Source organism: Ursus arctos, unplaced genomic scaffold (assembly GCF_023065955.2).
Source record: "Ursus arctos isolate Adak ecotype North America unplaced genomic scaffold, UrsArc2.0 scaffold_61, whole genome shotgun sequence".
Lineage (NCBI taxonomy): Eukaryota > Metazoa > Chordata > Mammalia > Carnivora > Ursidae > Ursus > Ursus arctos.
The window spans coordinates 176,200-191,907 of record NW_026623080.1 but is presented as its reverse complement, the minus strand read 5'-3'; the positions used below and the strand labels follow the sequence as shown (position 1 = coordinate 191,907).

General features: G+C 45.8%; 2 protein-coding genes and 1 long non-coding RNA gene across 11 annotated transcripts in view; 2 read left to right on the top strand and 1 right to left on the bottom strand.

Moving 5' to 3' along the window:
* LOC125281827 (NF-kappa-B-activating protein-like) overlaps nt 1-15,708 on the top strand; it is a 215,375-nt gene that overhangs the window by 81,526 nt on the left and 118,141 nt on the right. For 4 of the 8 annotated variants that reach the window (XM_057308176.1, XM_057308174.1, XM_057308175.1 and 1 more), the window contains exon 1: nt 14,294-14,786. The exons of 3 other annotated variants lie outside the window; for them this stretch is intronic. In XM_057308176.1, coding sequence (XP_057164159.1) covers nt 14,419-14,786 — 368 coding nt within the window. In that variant the 5' untranslated portion in view covers nt 14,294-14,418. Of the gene's footprint in view, nt 1-14,293; nt 14,787-15,708 lie in introns of those variants that run through there. One more of the 8 variants, XM_057308178.1, reaches the window with a different exon arrangement.
* On the top strand, nt 2,804-4,478 carry LOC125281173 (rhox homeobox family member 1-like). Its single transcript, XM_048213270.2, has 3 exons — nt 2,804-3,095; nt 3,264-3,588; nt 4,212-4,478. Exons 1-3 carry the CDS (start codon nt 3,014-3,016, stop codon nt 4,288-4,290), a joined length of 486 nt encoding a protein of 161 aa, XP_048069227.1. The 5' UTR covers nt 2,804-3,013; the 3' UTR covers nt 4,291-4,478.
* Nucleotides 5,008-14,857, bottom strand: LOC125281188 (uncharacterized). 2 transcript variants are annotated; one of them, XR_008957916.1, is made up of 4 exons: nt 14,285-14,857; nt 13,612-13,688; nt 11,151-11,224; nt 5,008-6,505 (listed from the first exon to the last, which is right to left on the bottom strand). It is a non-coding gene; the product is annotated as an uncharacterized LOC125281188 (long non-coding RNA). The 2 variants fall into 2 exon arrangements; XR_007188292.2 differs by lacking the exon at nt 14,285-14,857 and adding an exon at nt 14,035-14,183.

Sequence of the window (15,708 nt, the reverse complement as noted above, 5' to 3'; positions counted from 1 at the left end):
CCGACTGAGCCACCCAGGCGCCCCTAATTTCTGTTTCTACAAATTGAACTACTCCAGGTATCACAGATAAATGGAATCATTCAATATTTGTCTTTTCGTGTCTGGTTTATTTCACTTAGCTTGATTCCTTCAAGGTTCATCCATGTTGTAGCATGTGTCAGAATTTCATTCCTTTTTAAGGCTGAATAATATTTTATTGTATGTATATACCACATTTTATTTACCCATTCATCCATCAGCGGACATTTGGGTTGTTTCCATCTTTCAGCTATTGTGAATAATGCTGCTCTGAACAGGTGTATACAGATATCTGTTCAAGTCCCTGCTCTCAGTTCTTTGGGTTGTATACCCAGAAGTGGAATTGCTGGATCATATGGTAATTCTGACTAAGTGTTTGAGGAACTGCCATACCATTTTCCACAGTGACTACACCATTTACATCCCCACCAGTAATGCACAGGGTTCCAACTTCTCCACATCCTTACCAACACCTCTTATTTTCTATTTTGTGGATAATAGTCATCCTCCTGGGTGTGAAACAGTATCTCGTTGTGGTTTTTATTTTTTTTAAGATTTTATTTATTTATTTGACAGAGAGAGAGAGACAGCCAGCGAGAGAGGGAACACAAGCAGGGGGAGTGGGAGAGGGAGAAGCAGGCTCCCAGCGGAGCGGGGAGCTGGATGAGGAGCTCGATCCCAGGACCCCGGTACCATGCCCTGAGCTGAAGGCAGACGCTTAACGACTGAGCCACCCAGGTGCCCCTCATTGTGGTTCTGATTAAGACTAATACGTAAGAAAAATATGTTTTTAGCCTTTTGGCTTCAAATATTTATTCTGCTTTTATATCGTTAATTCTATTTAAATCTCTCCGTGTAACTGTCATTATCTACATTATTCACTGAATATTTAAAAAAATAAGAATTGTGGGGTACCTGGGTGGCTCAGTCGTTAAGCGTCTGCCTTCGGCTCTGGTCATGATCCCAGGGCCCCGGGCTCGAGTCCCACATTGGGCTCCTTGCTTGGCAGGGAGCCTGCTTCTCCCTCTGCCTCTGCCTGCCACTCCCTCTGCTCTCTCTCATTCTCTCTTTCTGACAAATAAATAAATGAAATCTTTTTTTAAAAAGTAAAAAGAAATCATAGGGACACAGTTAAAAACATGACTTTTATCATTCTCGAAATTCTATGAATTCTTCACCCATCCTTGAGAAACGGGTAAGATTGAAAACCATCAAAATAATTGGACTTCTTAAAAATTGGATTGTATGAATGGAAGGTGTTTATAAGAAGTGATGACTCTGGAGCTTACCATCCCAAAGGACAGCACTGAATAGTTAATCTGTTCCTTGAGGGACTAGGATGCTGATGTCTTTCGGATACGGATCATTACGTGATTGCTGATCTTTCACCAGAGTATAAGTTAGCTTTTCCTCGCACCAGGTTCAACAAGTTATTGGGCACTGGGTATATACATATATTTTTTTTCCTAACTGTAGTCAGAGGGAAGTAGCAGGGTGCACAGCGGCTGTCATTTAGCGGTATTGGACACTATGCAAAACATCACTTTAAGGGAGAAACAGAGCCCTCAATCTGCCCTGGCTCTTCTTTATTTGATATTTATCAGTGGAGAGCTAGAGCTCTGGAAGACAGTTCTAGACAAAGGGAGATGGAGGAAGACGAAGAGGAGGAGGAGAAACAGGAGAAAGTGGAGGAGAATAAAAAAGTGGGAACATGGGGCACCTGGGTGGCTCAGTCCGTTAAGTATCTGCCTTTGGCTCAGGTGATGATCCTAGGGTCCTGGGATCGAGCACAGCACCGCCTGGGGCTCCCTGCTCTGCTGGGAGGCTGCTTCTTCCTCTCCCACTCCCCCTGCTTGTGTTCGCTCTCTCGCTGGCTGTCTCTCTCTGTCAAATAAATAAATAAAATCTTAAAAAAAAAAAAAAAGTGGGAACTAACCCAAGTCCCCAGCACCTGCCCAGCCCAGAAACACGTGCGCTTTTGCAGAGGACCTGCAGCGGGGGCGCGGAAGCGGAGCTCAGCAGGCAGAGGGTGTAAGCCCCACAGTCGCGTCCAGCACGTGCAGCGCAAGCATTCTTGGATGCTCAAAACAGTGGACAGGTTTCTCCATTTCTACTCTTGATGTGAATTCCTTAATACAAATCTGGGGTATTTGTTCCTATCGCAAGAGGGAGGTTTGGGTTTCTTAGAGCGTGCATCCGAGCACCCACAGTGCTCTGTAAAACCCAACCTCAAGCTGCCGCTCCGGAGCGCCCAGGAGAGCTTGATGGGCTCCACTTTCCGCGCGTATGGCAAAAACCCAGAGCAAGCAGCCCTCTAGCTAATCGTTTCGTCCGGTCACTAGCCCGGTTCGTGGACTCTGGGTGCGAACGGAACCCAACCAGAGTCCCATCCATTGGTCACTGACTTGCCGGAGGGGAGAGTCGTGCTCAGAGCCCACACGGCGACGGGGATACCGTCGCTTCAGTGCTGGGGCTGCCACGAAGCCCCCCCCGCAACTTCTCCAGCCCTACCTCTGCGTCCCTCGCCCTGGAGGAGCTTAGGGCGAGAACCCTGCACCGACCCGCGTGCAGCGAGGGCAGGCGGCGAGACGTTCTCCCAACGCGTCTCCCAGGGCTCGGGAGAGCTGTGGGAAGTTTCCTTCCCCACCCCTTCCCCGCCCCCGGCTGGCTGGCACCACCCACCAACCCCCACGCCAAGGCAGTGCCCCGCGGGAGTCGGGAGTTGTCGCCCCCCCCGCGCGCGCCCCCTGGCGGTAGCACCCTTCCGGCAAACGCTCCGCCTACTTCGTGGCCACGCCCCGGCCTCGTGCTCGCCCCGACAAGTCCCGCCCACCACACACCTGGCCGTTGGAAGTAACGGGGATCGACGGCGTCTAAGAGCGCGCGGACGTTGAAGCTGAGGTAGAGGCGTAGTAAACCGCACCCCGCACAGAGACAGGCCCGGACCCCGGAGTCTCCGCGGGCCGCCGCGCGAGTCTGTGGAGGCGTTCTGGACATGGAGCCTCCGCCCGAGAGCAGCCAAGAGGGCACCGCTTGCCGCAGCCTGGAAGTCGATGAACTTGGAGGAGAACCGTTGGGTGAGTGCGCGAACCGGGACGCGGGTTTGGCGAAGTCTACGAAACGGCCTTTCCCCGGGGGAGGCGAGTGGACGGGACGCCGCAGTGGCGCGGCAGATGTCGCCGCTCTCAGGTCGCCGTCCCACGCGCCCTGGGCTCCAGCGCCCTGATCTCTCTTTTCTTTTCCAGATACGAAGCCTGCGGTGGTCTCCGTAACGGGAGGAGACGTCGAGAAGGAGCTCTGGCCCGAACCTGAGCAGGAAGCCGCGACAGGAGAAGAAAGCCACGGTGGCGCGGGAGCAGCGGGCCCCGTGGACGACGAGAACCACACGGGCGGCGGCTGCGGGCAAGAGCCCCCGCAGCAGCAGCAGCAGGACGAGGCCCAGGCGGCCGCCGAGGGGCCGCAGCCCCAGGAGCGGCAGCAACGCCTCCACCGCAGCGCGTTCCCCCGGCTAGAACTGAAGGAGCTGGAGAGCGTTTTCCAACGCACTCAATACCCCTACGTGTTCGGGCGGTGAGTGGCTTGCTCTGGCGCCCCCCCCCCCCCCCATCTCTAGGACCCTCGGGGACGCCCTGGGCTCTCTCCCAGGTCTCTCTCCCCGCCTCCAAAGCCAAAGCTACCTAGGGGGCCTCGAGCTCTTTCCAAGGTGGGGACGATGCCCCCGTGGGCATCAAGGTAAATATTTTCATGCAGTATATAAACGAATCGTCAGGAAACTCTCGGGTCGGGCTCCTGTTTTTGTAAATAACATTCTATTGGATCACGATCGCGATCAGGATCAGGAGTGACATCAGGGTGCAAAATGAGGCGCGGTTGTGCGAGTGAAGGGGTGGATCTTGCCTTTATTTAACATTCTGATAATTTGGTGGTCCCGGAATTTTTTGTGCATTAGTCTTGACTTTTAAATACTACATTAAAATTGTTAATCTTGAATTCTGAAGTTTTTCAAGGTACCCTTAAATTGTGTACACAAAGGAAGATTGTCCCTAAAGCAAGCCCGGCCTTGGGTATTAAAGAAATGTGTGCTGGGGAGTTGGGGGGAAATATAAATTTAAAAACAAGCATGAAATGTACATTGTATATCTCATTTCATCCACAACTCCAGATACTAAATATTTGCAATTTTCTTCCCTCAGAAAGAAGCTTTCCATACCCATAGATGTGATGGAAGTCCGTAAACCTGAAAAAAGCGATTCGGCTGGGCAGCCATTCTAAAACCTGCTTCAGGAGTTAAAAGCTTTTGTTCTAGACATTCTCAAGTTGTTTTGGTTGCCTTTTCCATGTTTGGGTAGTAAGTTTTGAATTTTAGGGCTTTGGTGAGTGGAAAATGGGATAAGTAAATCCCACTTTATGGAAGTTGCCCATTACCGTTAAAGGAAAACAATAAAATAAAAGAGAATTAAACTGCTTGTCTTGTTTCCTGCACAAAATTAAATATAAATAAAGTTCAGCTCTTTCTAACGAGTATCATTCAGGGAGCAATTCTGGGTGGAGTCATGTTGGGGCTGGGTCAAATCTGGGAAGTATGCACATTAACACAAGAAGACCTAGGCTAAGAGAGGATTAGACTATATTGTTATTTTTAATTTTTATTTTTTTAAAGATTTTATTCATTTGAGAGAGAGAGCAGGGGGAGGGGCAGAGGGAAAGGGAGAAGCAGACTTCCCACTGAGTGCCAGAGCCTGATGGGGGGCGGGGGCTTGATCCCAGGATGCTGAGATCATGACCAGAGCTGAAGTCCCATGCCACCCGGGTGCCCCTGTACTGTTATTTTAAATATTTAAAACCAGGCATAAGTTCTTAGCTAAATCCACAAAAAAAGTGGATTTATAAATATTCAGGCCTTGGGGTAAGGGAATTATTCCCACACAGAGAACACACTATATGAGTAATGTCTGTTCATTTACACCGAGACTGATGCAGGGAGATAGCTTTTATTTCTTGTTTTTTAAAAGAATTAATTTTTAAAAGATTTTATTTATTCTTTTGAGAGAGAGAAAGCACAAGAGCGGGGAAGGTCAGAGGGAGAACCAGACTCCTCGCTGAGCGGGGAGCCCAAATCGGGGCTTGATCCAGGAATCCTGGGACCCTAGGATCATGACCCGAGCTGACGGTAGATGCCCAACCAACCAAGCCACCCAGGTGCCCCATAAAGACTTTATTTATTTGAGAGAGCGCATGAACAGGGGGAGGGGTAGACGGGGGAGAGTGAGAGAGAATCTCAAGCAGAATCCCCACTGAGTTGGGAGCCCAACACCAGCTCCATCTCACAACCCTGAGATCATGACCAAGATTCAACCAATAGACTCAACTGACTGAGCCACCCAGGTGCCCCCCAGGGAGATAAATTTCAAGTCCAAGTGCCTGGTTCTCCTGTTGTTGCTTTAGTCTGTAGTAAAGCACTGTAGACAGTGGCAGCCCTACCTTTTAATTTTCTGAAATACTTTCATGTGTTAGCCTGAAAACATTGCTTAAAATACATTATAGTGGAGGTTGGAGGAAACTGGACATTTGTCTAAAAATTGAAGCAAATGAGAACAATTTTTATGCTAAAACCTGGGAAATAACAATCTTGAAAAAAGTTTCACTGAGTTAAGAAGAGTGAAAAGGTTAGAGAAGAATTGCATACAAACATACCTTGCAGATATGGCACAAATCGAACTTCATGAGTGAATATTCTCAAGGAATTTCTAAGGATATGTTTTTCGATGGTACTATTTTGAAGAGATGGGTTTTATGGAATTTGGTGTTGGTGGCGAGGCTTTCAATTTAGGCCAGATTCTTACCTGTGTTACTTTGAAATAGTTTTTCACTTGTTCAGGCAGTAATGTCTAATTTGTAGGTCAAAAGACTACCATTTGAGACCAGAGAAAATCATAAGTTATCTTAAGAGAGTATTGGTGAAAACCAAAATCCAGGATGAGTTATTAGCTTTGTCCCATGGTATGCATGTGAGTGTAGTCGCGGAAATGGGATACAGATCTGGCAGTCTTGAGTTTTAGTGAATTCAGACCCAGTTTGTCTAAATTTTCCTTAACTCTACAGGCTAAAATATCAAGGCAGTATCCGGGGCGTCAGCAACTCTTATGTTCTAGGAAGAAGCCACAATGCCCAGGACTTCCTTGTCAGGTCATCTTTGTAACTCTCAAGAGGTTTTCCGAAGATGAATAACCCCTTAGATATCTTTGAGGGAAACCTGTTTTAAAATCCAACCTGCTCCTATTGAATATTTACTTTAGACTCCGGAAGCTTTTATCACGTTCAGCTTCCCCCACAACCAGGACAACACTGCCTCTAGATTGTCGGGGGCAGAGGCAGCTGGACACTGATGGTCTGCTGTCAAGATACCGACATTTCTTCATCTTGTTACCAGGCTTAGCGGCAGCAGAAGATACTGGTGCAGTTCATCAGCTAGACCCACATTCAAGAGCTGGAAAAACCATTAAAGAATATTAAAGGTGGGAGGAGAGAGACAAGGCAGGAATTACAGTCAAAAGCTTAGCACGTAGTAGATGCTCTCTAAGGGTAAACCGAAGAAGAGGCTGCAGTGGTAACTTTCTTAAAATATTTTACTAATAAAAAAATAGGTTCTCCCACTGGAGTTTAATATCTCAGTGGCATAAAGAGTTGTATGTTGTGGGGTTGTTTTTCTTTTTTTCTTTTTTGTTTTTTAAAGATTTATTTATTTGACAGAGGGAGAGAGTGAGACAGAGAGCACAAGCCGGGGGAGCAGCAGGCAGAGGGAGAAGCAGGCTCCCCAATGAGCAAGGAGCATGATGCGGGACTCGATTCCAGGACCCTAGGATCATGACCTGAGCTGAAGGCAGACGCTTAACTGACTGAGTCACCCGGGTGCCCCTGTGGTTGTTTTTTTTTTTTTTTTTAAGATTTTATTTATTTATTTGAGAGAGAGTGAGCACAAGCAGGGGGGAGTGGCAGAGGCAGAGGGAGAAGCAGGCTCCTGGGAGCCTGAGGCTGGGCTCGACCCCAAGACCCCAGGATCATGATCTGAGTCAAAGGCAGATGCTTGACCAACTAAGCCACCCAGTCTCCCCTATTTATAATATTCTTAGTTGATCTAACAGATAATGGTTTGTTCAAAAGAATAATAGCAAAAATGTATTCAGTAATTATAGCATATGGATAAGTGAAGGGAATGACAGCACAGTTATACAAGATAGGAGAAAGGAACTGGCCACACTCCACATAAGGTACTTGTGCTACCAGTGAAATGATCTAGTGTTTCTTGAAAGTGGACTTATTTGTTGTAAATGTATATTGCAAATTCTAGGGCAACCACTAAAAAAAATTTCTAAGTGTTACTGAGATGTTAAGAGAGGAGAGAAAATTGAATCATAATAAAAAGTTCAATTAAAACCAGAGAAGGCAGAAAAAGAGTGGAAGACAAAATAGAAACCAAGAACAATAACAAAGAATAGAAAATGATCATAAAAATGGTAGATATTAATCAAAATATATCAAGAATAATTTTAAATGTGAATAGTCTAAATATGCCAATTAAAAGAGACAGTAAGTCTGGATAAAAAAATAAACAAGAGCCAACTACATGTCACCTAAAGAAACCTACTTTGTTTTTAATTTTTTTATTTTTCAAAGATTTTAAGTAATTTCTACACCGAACATGGGGCTTGAACTCACAACCCTGAGATCAAGAGTCACACCCTCCTCTGACTGAGCCAGCCAGGCACCCCAGAAACCTACTTTAAATATAAAGACACAGGGCACCTGGGTAGCTCAGTCACTTAAGCGTGATCTTAGGGTCCTGGGATCAAACCCCTCGTTGGGCTCCCGGCTTGGTGGGGAGCCTGCTTGTCCCCCTCCCTCTGCCTGCCACTCCCCCTGCTTGTGTGCTCTCTCTCTCTCAAATAAACCAATGAAATCTTAAATAAATAAATAAATAAATAAATAAATAAATAAATAAATAAAAGACACAGGGGTGCTTGAGTGATGGTTAAGCATCCAACTCTTGGTTTCGGCTCGGGGGGTGATCTCAGAGTTGTGAGATCGAGCCCTGCATCAGGCTCCACACTCAGCATGGAGTTCACTTGAGATTCTCTCTCCTTCCTCCCTGCCCCTCCCGATTGTGCTCTCTCTCTCTCAAATAAATAAATAAATCTTCAAATAAATAAATACAAAGACACAGATAGCTTAAAGGTAAAGACATTGAGAAAGATATATCATGCCAACACCGAGCAAAACAAAGCTGCACTATCTCAGACAAAGCACACTTCGGAACAAGGAAAATTATCAGGGATAAAGAGGGGCATTACATAACAGCAAAAGACTCAATTTTCCAGAAGGCACCAATCCTTAATGTGTACATGCTTAACAACACAGTGTCAAAATACATGAGTCAAAACCTGACAGAACCGCAGGGAGAAATAGACAAATCCATTATTGTACTTGAGGACTTCAACATCCCCTCTGTTACAAACTGACAAAGACAGCAGGTAGAAAACCAGTAGAATCAAATATAATTGAACTAAGAGCACCATCCATAAACCAGATCTAAATGACATTTATAGAATACTTCAACAACAGCAGAATGCTTATCCTTCTCAAGCTCACATGGAACATTCACTAAGATAGACTATATCCTGGGCCATAAAACACACTTCTAGATAACACATGGATCAAAGAATAAACCTCAAGAGAATTAAAAAAAAAAACATTTTGAACTAAATGGAAATGAAAACACAACTTGTCAAAATTTGAGGATGCAAAGGAAATCAGTGCATGGAGAGACATTCGTCACAATGAATGCATATATTAGAAAAGAAGAAAAATCCAAAATTAATAATCTCAGTTTCCACCGTAGGAACCTAGAGAAAGAAGAGCAAGTTAAATCCAAGTAAGCAGAAGAAAAGATATAAAAATCAGAGCACAAATCAGTGAAATTGAAAACAAGAAAACAATAGAGAAAATCAATGAATCCAAAAGTTGGTTATGTGAAAATACTGATAAAAGTGATAAGTATCTGTTCAGGCTAACCAAGATAAAAAGAGAGAAGACACAAATTGCTACCATCAGAAATGAGAGGGGGACATCACTTCTGATTCTGCTGACATTAAAAGGATAATAAAAGCATATTATGAACAACTCTGGCCACAAATTTGATAACTTAGAAACAATGGCCCAATTCTTTGAAAAACACAATCTAACAATACTCATAAAAGAGAAATAGACTATATGAATAGGCCTATATCTATTTTAAATTGAATCAATAATTAATAACCTTCCAAAACAGAAAGCACCAGGCACAAATGGGTTCACCGGGGGAATTCTACCAAATGTTTCAGGAAGAAATGATACGAATTCTCTATAATCTGGTCTAGAAAATAGAACCAAGGGAATGCTTCCTAACTTGTTCTATGAGGTCAGCATTACCCTGGTACTAAAACCAGACAATACATTGTAAGAAAGGAAAACCAAAGACCAATTACTCTCATGAAAAAATGCAAAAATCCTCAACCAAATATTAGCAGATCAAATCCAAGAATGTATGAAAAGAAGTATATACTATGACCAACTAGGATTTATCTCAGGTATGCAAGGCTAGTTCACATTCAAAAAGTCAATTAATATACTCCATCACATCAACACTCTAAAGAATGACATGATCATATCATCAGATGCAGAAAAAGCACTTGACAAAATCCAACACCAACTCATGCTAAAAACGCTCAGCAAGGGGCTCCTGGGGGATTCAGGGGGCTAAGCATCTGCCTTTGGCTCAGGTGATCCGTGGGATCGGCCCGCATCAGGTTCTCTGCCCCGCGGGGAGCCTGCTTCTCCCTCTCCCTCTACCTGTCTCTCCCCCTGCTTGTGTGTGTGCCCTCTCTCTCTCTCTCTCTCTCAAACAAATAAAATCTTCAAAAAAACCAAAAAACCTCTCAGCAAACTAGGAATGTAAGGGCAGCTCCTCAACATGATAAAGGACATCTATGAAAAACCTACAGTTATTAACATACGTAGTGGTGAGAAATTAGAGGCTTTTACCCTACTACGATCCGGAAGAAAGCAGGGGGGAGCTCTCTAACTACTCTTATTGAACATCATACTGGAAGTCCTAGCTGATGCAGTAAGACAAAGGAAAAAAGGTATGTAGATGGGGAAGGTAGAAATAAAACTGTCTTTGTTCACAGATGACACGATTGTCTAGGGAGAAATTCCCAAAGAATTGTTAAAAAAAAAAAAACCAACAAACAAATCTTCCTAGAACTCATAAATAGTTATAGCAAAATTGCAGGGCACAGGTTAATATACAAAGGTCAAACACTTTCCTATATACCAGCGATGAGCAATTGGAATGTACAATTTAAAACACAGCATCATTTATATTAGCACCAAAAAAATTGAAATAAAAGGCATAAACCCAACAAAATATGTGCGATATCCCAATATCTATATGTGGAAAACTATAAAACTCTGACTTAAGAAATCAAAGAACTGAATAAATAAAGAGACTGTCTGTGCTCATGTAAAATGTAGGAGAAAATCTCGGTAACCTCGGCCTTGGCAAAAAGTTTTTAAAATATTCTTTGAAGATGTATTTATTTATTTTAGGGGGAGAGAGCGAGCGAGCATGCGAGTGGGGGGGAGGGGCAGAGGGAGAGAGGAGAGGGAGAGAAAGAGAGAATCTCAAGCAGAGCCCCCACAGAGCCCCAAGATGAGCTTAATCCCACGACCCCGAGATCGTGACCTCAAGATCATGACCTGAGCCGAAACCAAGAGTCAGACCCCACCCGACTGAGCCACCTAGGTACCCCTGGCAAAGGGTTTTGAAATACGACACCAACAGGGGTCTCCATGCTCAGCACCAGGAGTCTCCTGAAGTTTCTCTCTCCCTCTCCCTCTGCCCCTCCACCCCTCACCCCCCGGACTCTCGCTCTCTGTCTCTCTCTCTAAAATAAATAAATGAATCTTAAAAAAAAAATACAACACCAACAGCACAACCCATGAAAGAAAAACTGAGAACTTGGACCTCATTAGAATTAAAAATGTGTGCCCTGGGGGGCGGTCAAGATGACAGAGTAGGAAAATCCTGAGCTCACCTCCTCCCATGGTCACACCAAGGCTGCATCTATGTATAGAGCAATTCAGGACCAGCAGCTCAATTCTTGCACACCTAAAGATACAAAGAAAAAGCCACATCAAGAAGGGAAGGAGGGACAGAGATGCAGTCTGTTCAGGACCCACACCCCCCAGGGCAGTGACCCACAAGTGGGAGGACATCACAGGTGTGGACATCCTCCATGGGGAGCAAGGGTTTAAGCCGAACATCAGGTACCTCCCGCCCTGGAGACCTCCACCAGGAAGATGATCCCATATAATGTCTGGCTTTGCACATCAGAGGGGCATAACTCCCGGGGAGTCAGAGGGCTGTAGAAAACTGCCGCTCCGCGGCTAAAGGGCCTGTGCATAAACTCGGACCCAGCACAGGGGCAACAGCTTGAAAAGCACCTGGGCCTTCCATGAAGATTTACTGACTAATGTTAGGGTATGTGCTGGAGGAGCAGGAATCTGTAGGTTCTTTAGGACAAAAGCATTGTCAAAGGAAATAAAAAATACTTTGAGGCAAATTAAAATGAAAATATAAACTTAAAAAAGTATTTGGAAAAAAAATTAAAAAATAAAGGTGCGCCTGGGTGGCTTGGTTGGTTAAGCGTCTGCCTTTGGCTCCTGTCGTGATCCCTGCTCTCCCTCTGCCTCTGCCTGCCACTTCCCGTTTGCACTCTCTCTCTCTGTCAATTAATTAATTAATTAAAAAATCTTTGGAACACAGCAAAAGCAGTACTAAGAGGGAAGTTCAGAGCAATACAAGCCTGCCTCAAGAAACAAGAAAAACCTCAAATAAACAATCTAACCTTATACCTAAAAGAACTAAAAGAAAAGAACAAAGTCCGAAGTTAATAGAAGGAAGGAAATAATAAAGATCAGAGCAGAAATAAATGAAATAGAGACTGAAAAAGCAATAGGAAAGGTAGTGAAATTAAGAGCTGGTTCTTTGAAAAGATAAACAAAATTGATAAACCATTAAGAAAAAAAAGAGAGGGGACTCAGGTGAATCAAATCAGAAATGAAAGCGGAGTTACCAGTGACACCACAGGAACACAAAGGACTGTAAGAGAGTACTACCAAAAATTATATGCCAACAAATTGCACAATCTGGAAGAAATGGATAAATTCCTAGAAACATACACTCTTCCAAGACTGAATGAAGAATCAATAGAAAATCTGAACAGGCTGATTACTAATAATGAAATTGAATCTGTAGTCAGAAGACTCCCAACAAACAAAAGTCCAGGACCAGATGGCTTCACACTTCATACCAAACGTTAAGTTTTTAAAACTTTTTAAATTATTTTGTAGTATCATGCCAACGAGAGGGGCTGGGGCATGGGTTTTATCGCTGGAACTAAAGTGCATGTCTACCAGCCATTGGGCAGGTAGCCCAAGGGCTGTTGCAAAGTCGGCTTTTATAGCCAGTAGATGGGAAAGTGTACAGCCTGGTATCCCAAAAGTTAGGGATAGGTTTTCCATCCAAAACTTTCTTCTTTAAAAGATTTTATTTATTTATTTGACAGAGAGAGCACAAGCAGGGATAGTGGCAGACGGAGAGGGTGAAGCAGGCTCACTGCTGAGCAGGGAGCCAGAAGCGGGCTCCATCCCAGAACCCTGGGCTCATGACCTCAGCCAAAGGCAGGTGCTTAACCGACTGAGCCACCCAGGTGCTCCCATCCAAAACTTTCTTATTAGAAATTTCTCCAAATCCCCACCCCAAATCATATAATTTCTCCTACTCAGTTCAGTCCTTGGCGCTCATCCCATGATCAACTGTTTTTACATAGAAGATATCCAGTAGTGCGGTTCACTTTTTCCATTTACATTATGTTAGCATCTTTCCCTTAAATTCTAAAAAAGGAGATTTCCAATAACTGATGGCATTAGTTTTCATGGTCTGATAAGTTACTTCTTAGGAGGAAAGGCCCAAAAGGCCATCTAGCTACTAGTAGACTGGATTCTGAATTTCCATAGTAAACTCATTGCACCTTCACAAATTAAAGTCAGTAAATTAGTGTTCAAATATTCTTTCTTTTAAAAACAGTATGAAATGAATAGAATAGATAACCATTAACCATGTATTGCTTGAGCTAGTGTATGATGGGACCAGTTTAAGGGGCTGGACAAGAAGGGGCTTACAAATTCCTTTTGCTGGTGCATATTAGTGGAGATGAATTTCTGGGGAATGAATAAGCAGTTTTCTCTGGGCTGTGAGCTTAACTGTAGTGTATCAGGCTCAAATTATTAACAAAGAATTTGCGCCCTCTAAGCTAACTGGGCAAATGCGGCTTAAACATCACAGCTCACCACCAATATTGATAAACCCTCCTTATTTAGTTTGAGGTTAGAAAGAAAAAATTGGGGGCGCCTGGGTGGCTCATTCGTTATGCGTCTGCCTTCAGCTCAGGGCGTGATCCCAGGGTTCTGGGATCGAGCCCCACATCGGGTTACCTGCTCCGCTGGGAGGCTGCTTCTTCCTCTTTCACTCCCCCTGCTTGTGTTCCCTCTACGGCTGGCTATCTCTCTCTCTGTCAAATAAATAAAAAGAGAAAAGAAAAGAAAAGAAAAGAAAAGAAAAGAAAAGAAAAGAAAGAAAAGAAATATAAGGAAGAAAGAAAAAATAAGTTGGGGGGGGCGCCTGGGTGACTCGCTTAAGCGACTGCCTCCGGCTCAGATCATGATCCCACCATCCTGGGTTCGAGCCCCACCTGGGGCTCCTTGCTCAGCGGGGAGTCTGTTCTCCCTCTACCTCCCCCCCTCGTGCTCGCCCGCGCTCTCTCAAATAAATAAAAATCTTTGAAAAAATTGTGTGTGGGGTGGTATACTCCTACACACAGCCACACACATGCAAACAACGTATATATGTAAAGTTACATTGGCTTTGTTATTCACACGGCCGCTCGGGGAAAGGTCTCCTGTGGCCTCTCGCCCTTCCCTTCAGGTATTTCAACTCGAGGCTAAAGCAATGACTCGTTCTCTAGTCCAGTTTAGATAGGAGCAGCCTCACTCGGGACCGGAAGGGTGAGTGGATCCGGTTGCCCCACGGACTTCTTTACACCGATACACACATCTCCGTCTCGTGGGCAGGACCGCCTAGGTCGGGGGAAGGGATTTGCCGACGTACCCGGAACTGTTTCCAAGGTTTCCTCAGTTTCGGGCGGTGGCGCGACGGCGGGTTTGGGACCAGACCAACCGAGATCTTCCTAGGCTCGCGAGAGCGTCCCCTTCTCTAGCGGCTTAGGGTACCCAGCGGCCGCGATGGCTCCGGTGTCGGGTTCGCGCAGCCCTGAGGGGGAGGCCTCGGGCTCCGGGGGAAAGCGTCGCAGTTCGTCGAGGAGCCCTAAACCCAGCAGATCCGCCCGCTCCCCGCGGGGCCGCCGCTCGCACTCGTGCTCTCGGAATGGTCTCAGCCATCAGCTGGGCGGCTTCAGTCAGGGGTCGCGACACCAGTCCTACCGATCCCGCTCGCGGTCACGCTCCCGGGAGCGGCCCTCTGCGCTGCGGGGCAACCCCTTCGCGTCAGCCTCCTCGACCGCGTATTATGGCGGCTACTCGCGCCCCTACGGGAGCGACAAGCCGTGGCCTAGCCTTCTGGACAAGGAGAGGGAGGAGAGCCTGCGGCAGAAGTGAGTGAGACGGGCACTGGGAGTCTGACTTGCGCTTTTCGCTCTCTGCCGGGCGCCCCTGCCTAGCCCTTCAGCCCCACCCCCCTCCCCCGACAACGCCTTTTTCCGCCCGTTTCTCCCCTTGGGTTTTCACTCGTCCTCGGGCCCCTTCTCCCCGCGCCCTGGTGTCTTCGCTGCTTCTGCCTCCTGGCTATGCAGCGGTTCCGTCGGGAGCCTCAGACCTACCCGAATTACAGTTTTCGCTTGGTTGTAGCTGTTTTATTTTGCTTACTTTTTTTTTTCCAAGCGTGCTTTAATTTCGCGCTCGATTGAGCTCTTGGCAAAGGAGACCTATTAGCCCAAAATGAGCAGTGCCTCGCGCTTTGTAGGCGTACCACCGTACCTTGCTGAATGATCACACAGGTTGGAGGTGACAGGACGTGTACAGTGGAAATGTCGTGTAGCCAGTCGGGAAGGCTGGGGATGAAGAGTTTAAATCGGAGGGGAGAAGAACCCCTGAGACCAGATGATTGCATGTGGGAAAAGTGACCTGCTAAACTGTTGATTAAGCTACGTGGAAAAAGGCCCTGTTCGGTGGTCTCAGTGTGACCGTGAAAACCGAGGTCAGGGTGAGATCAGGTGTCCTCTCATGAGTGCGTATTGGAGTGGAAAAGTGGATAGTTTAAGAAGGAGAAAGGGAAAGGGTTATAATTATTATCGTGTAAGTCTTAGTAGCTAATGGTTATTGAGTGTTAAATTCTGTCAGGCGCTGTACTAGGTGCTCTACAGGTCCCCTGTGTGTGTGTGTGTTTTTAGGATTTTTTAAATTTATTTGACAGAGGGAGAGAACAAGCAAGGGGAGCAGCAGGCAGCGGGAGAAGCAGGTTCCCCGCTGAGCAGGGAGCCCGCCCCCGGGGCCCGATCGTGACCCAGCAGAAGGCCA

What these genes read in the sequence shown, in the direction of transcription:
- LOC125281173 (XM_048213270.2), top strand. Translation starts at nt 3,014, where the DNA reads ATGGAGCCTCCGCCCGAGAGCAGCCAAGAGGGCACCGCTTGCCGCAGC. An exon ending in ACTTGGAGGAGAACCGTTGG is followed by an intron (nt 3,096 to 3,263) that starts GTGAGTGCGCGA and finishes TTTCTTTTCCAG; the next exon opens with ATACGAAGCCTGCGGTGGTC. An exon ending in TACCCCTACGTGTTCGGGCG is followed by an intron (nt 3,589 to 4,211) that starts GTGAGTGGCTTG and finishes TTCTTCCCTCAG; the next exon opens with AAAGAAGCTTTCCATACCCA.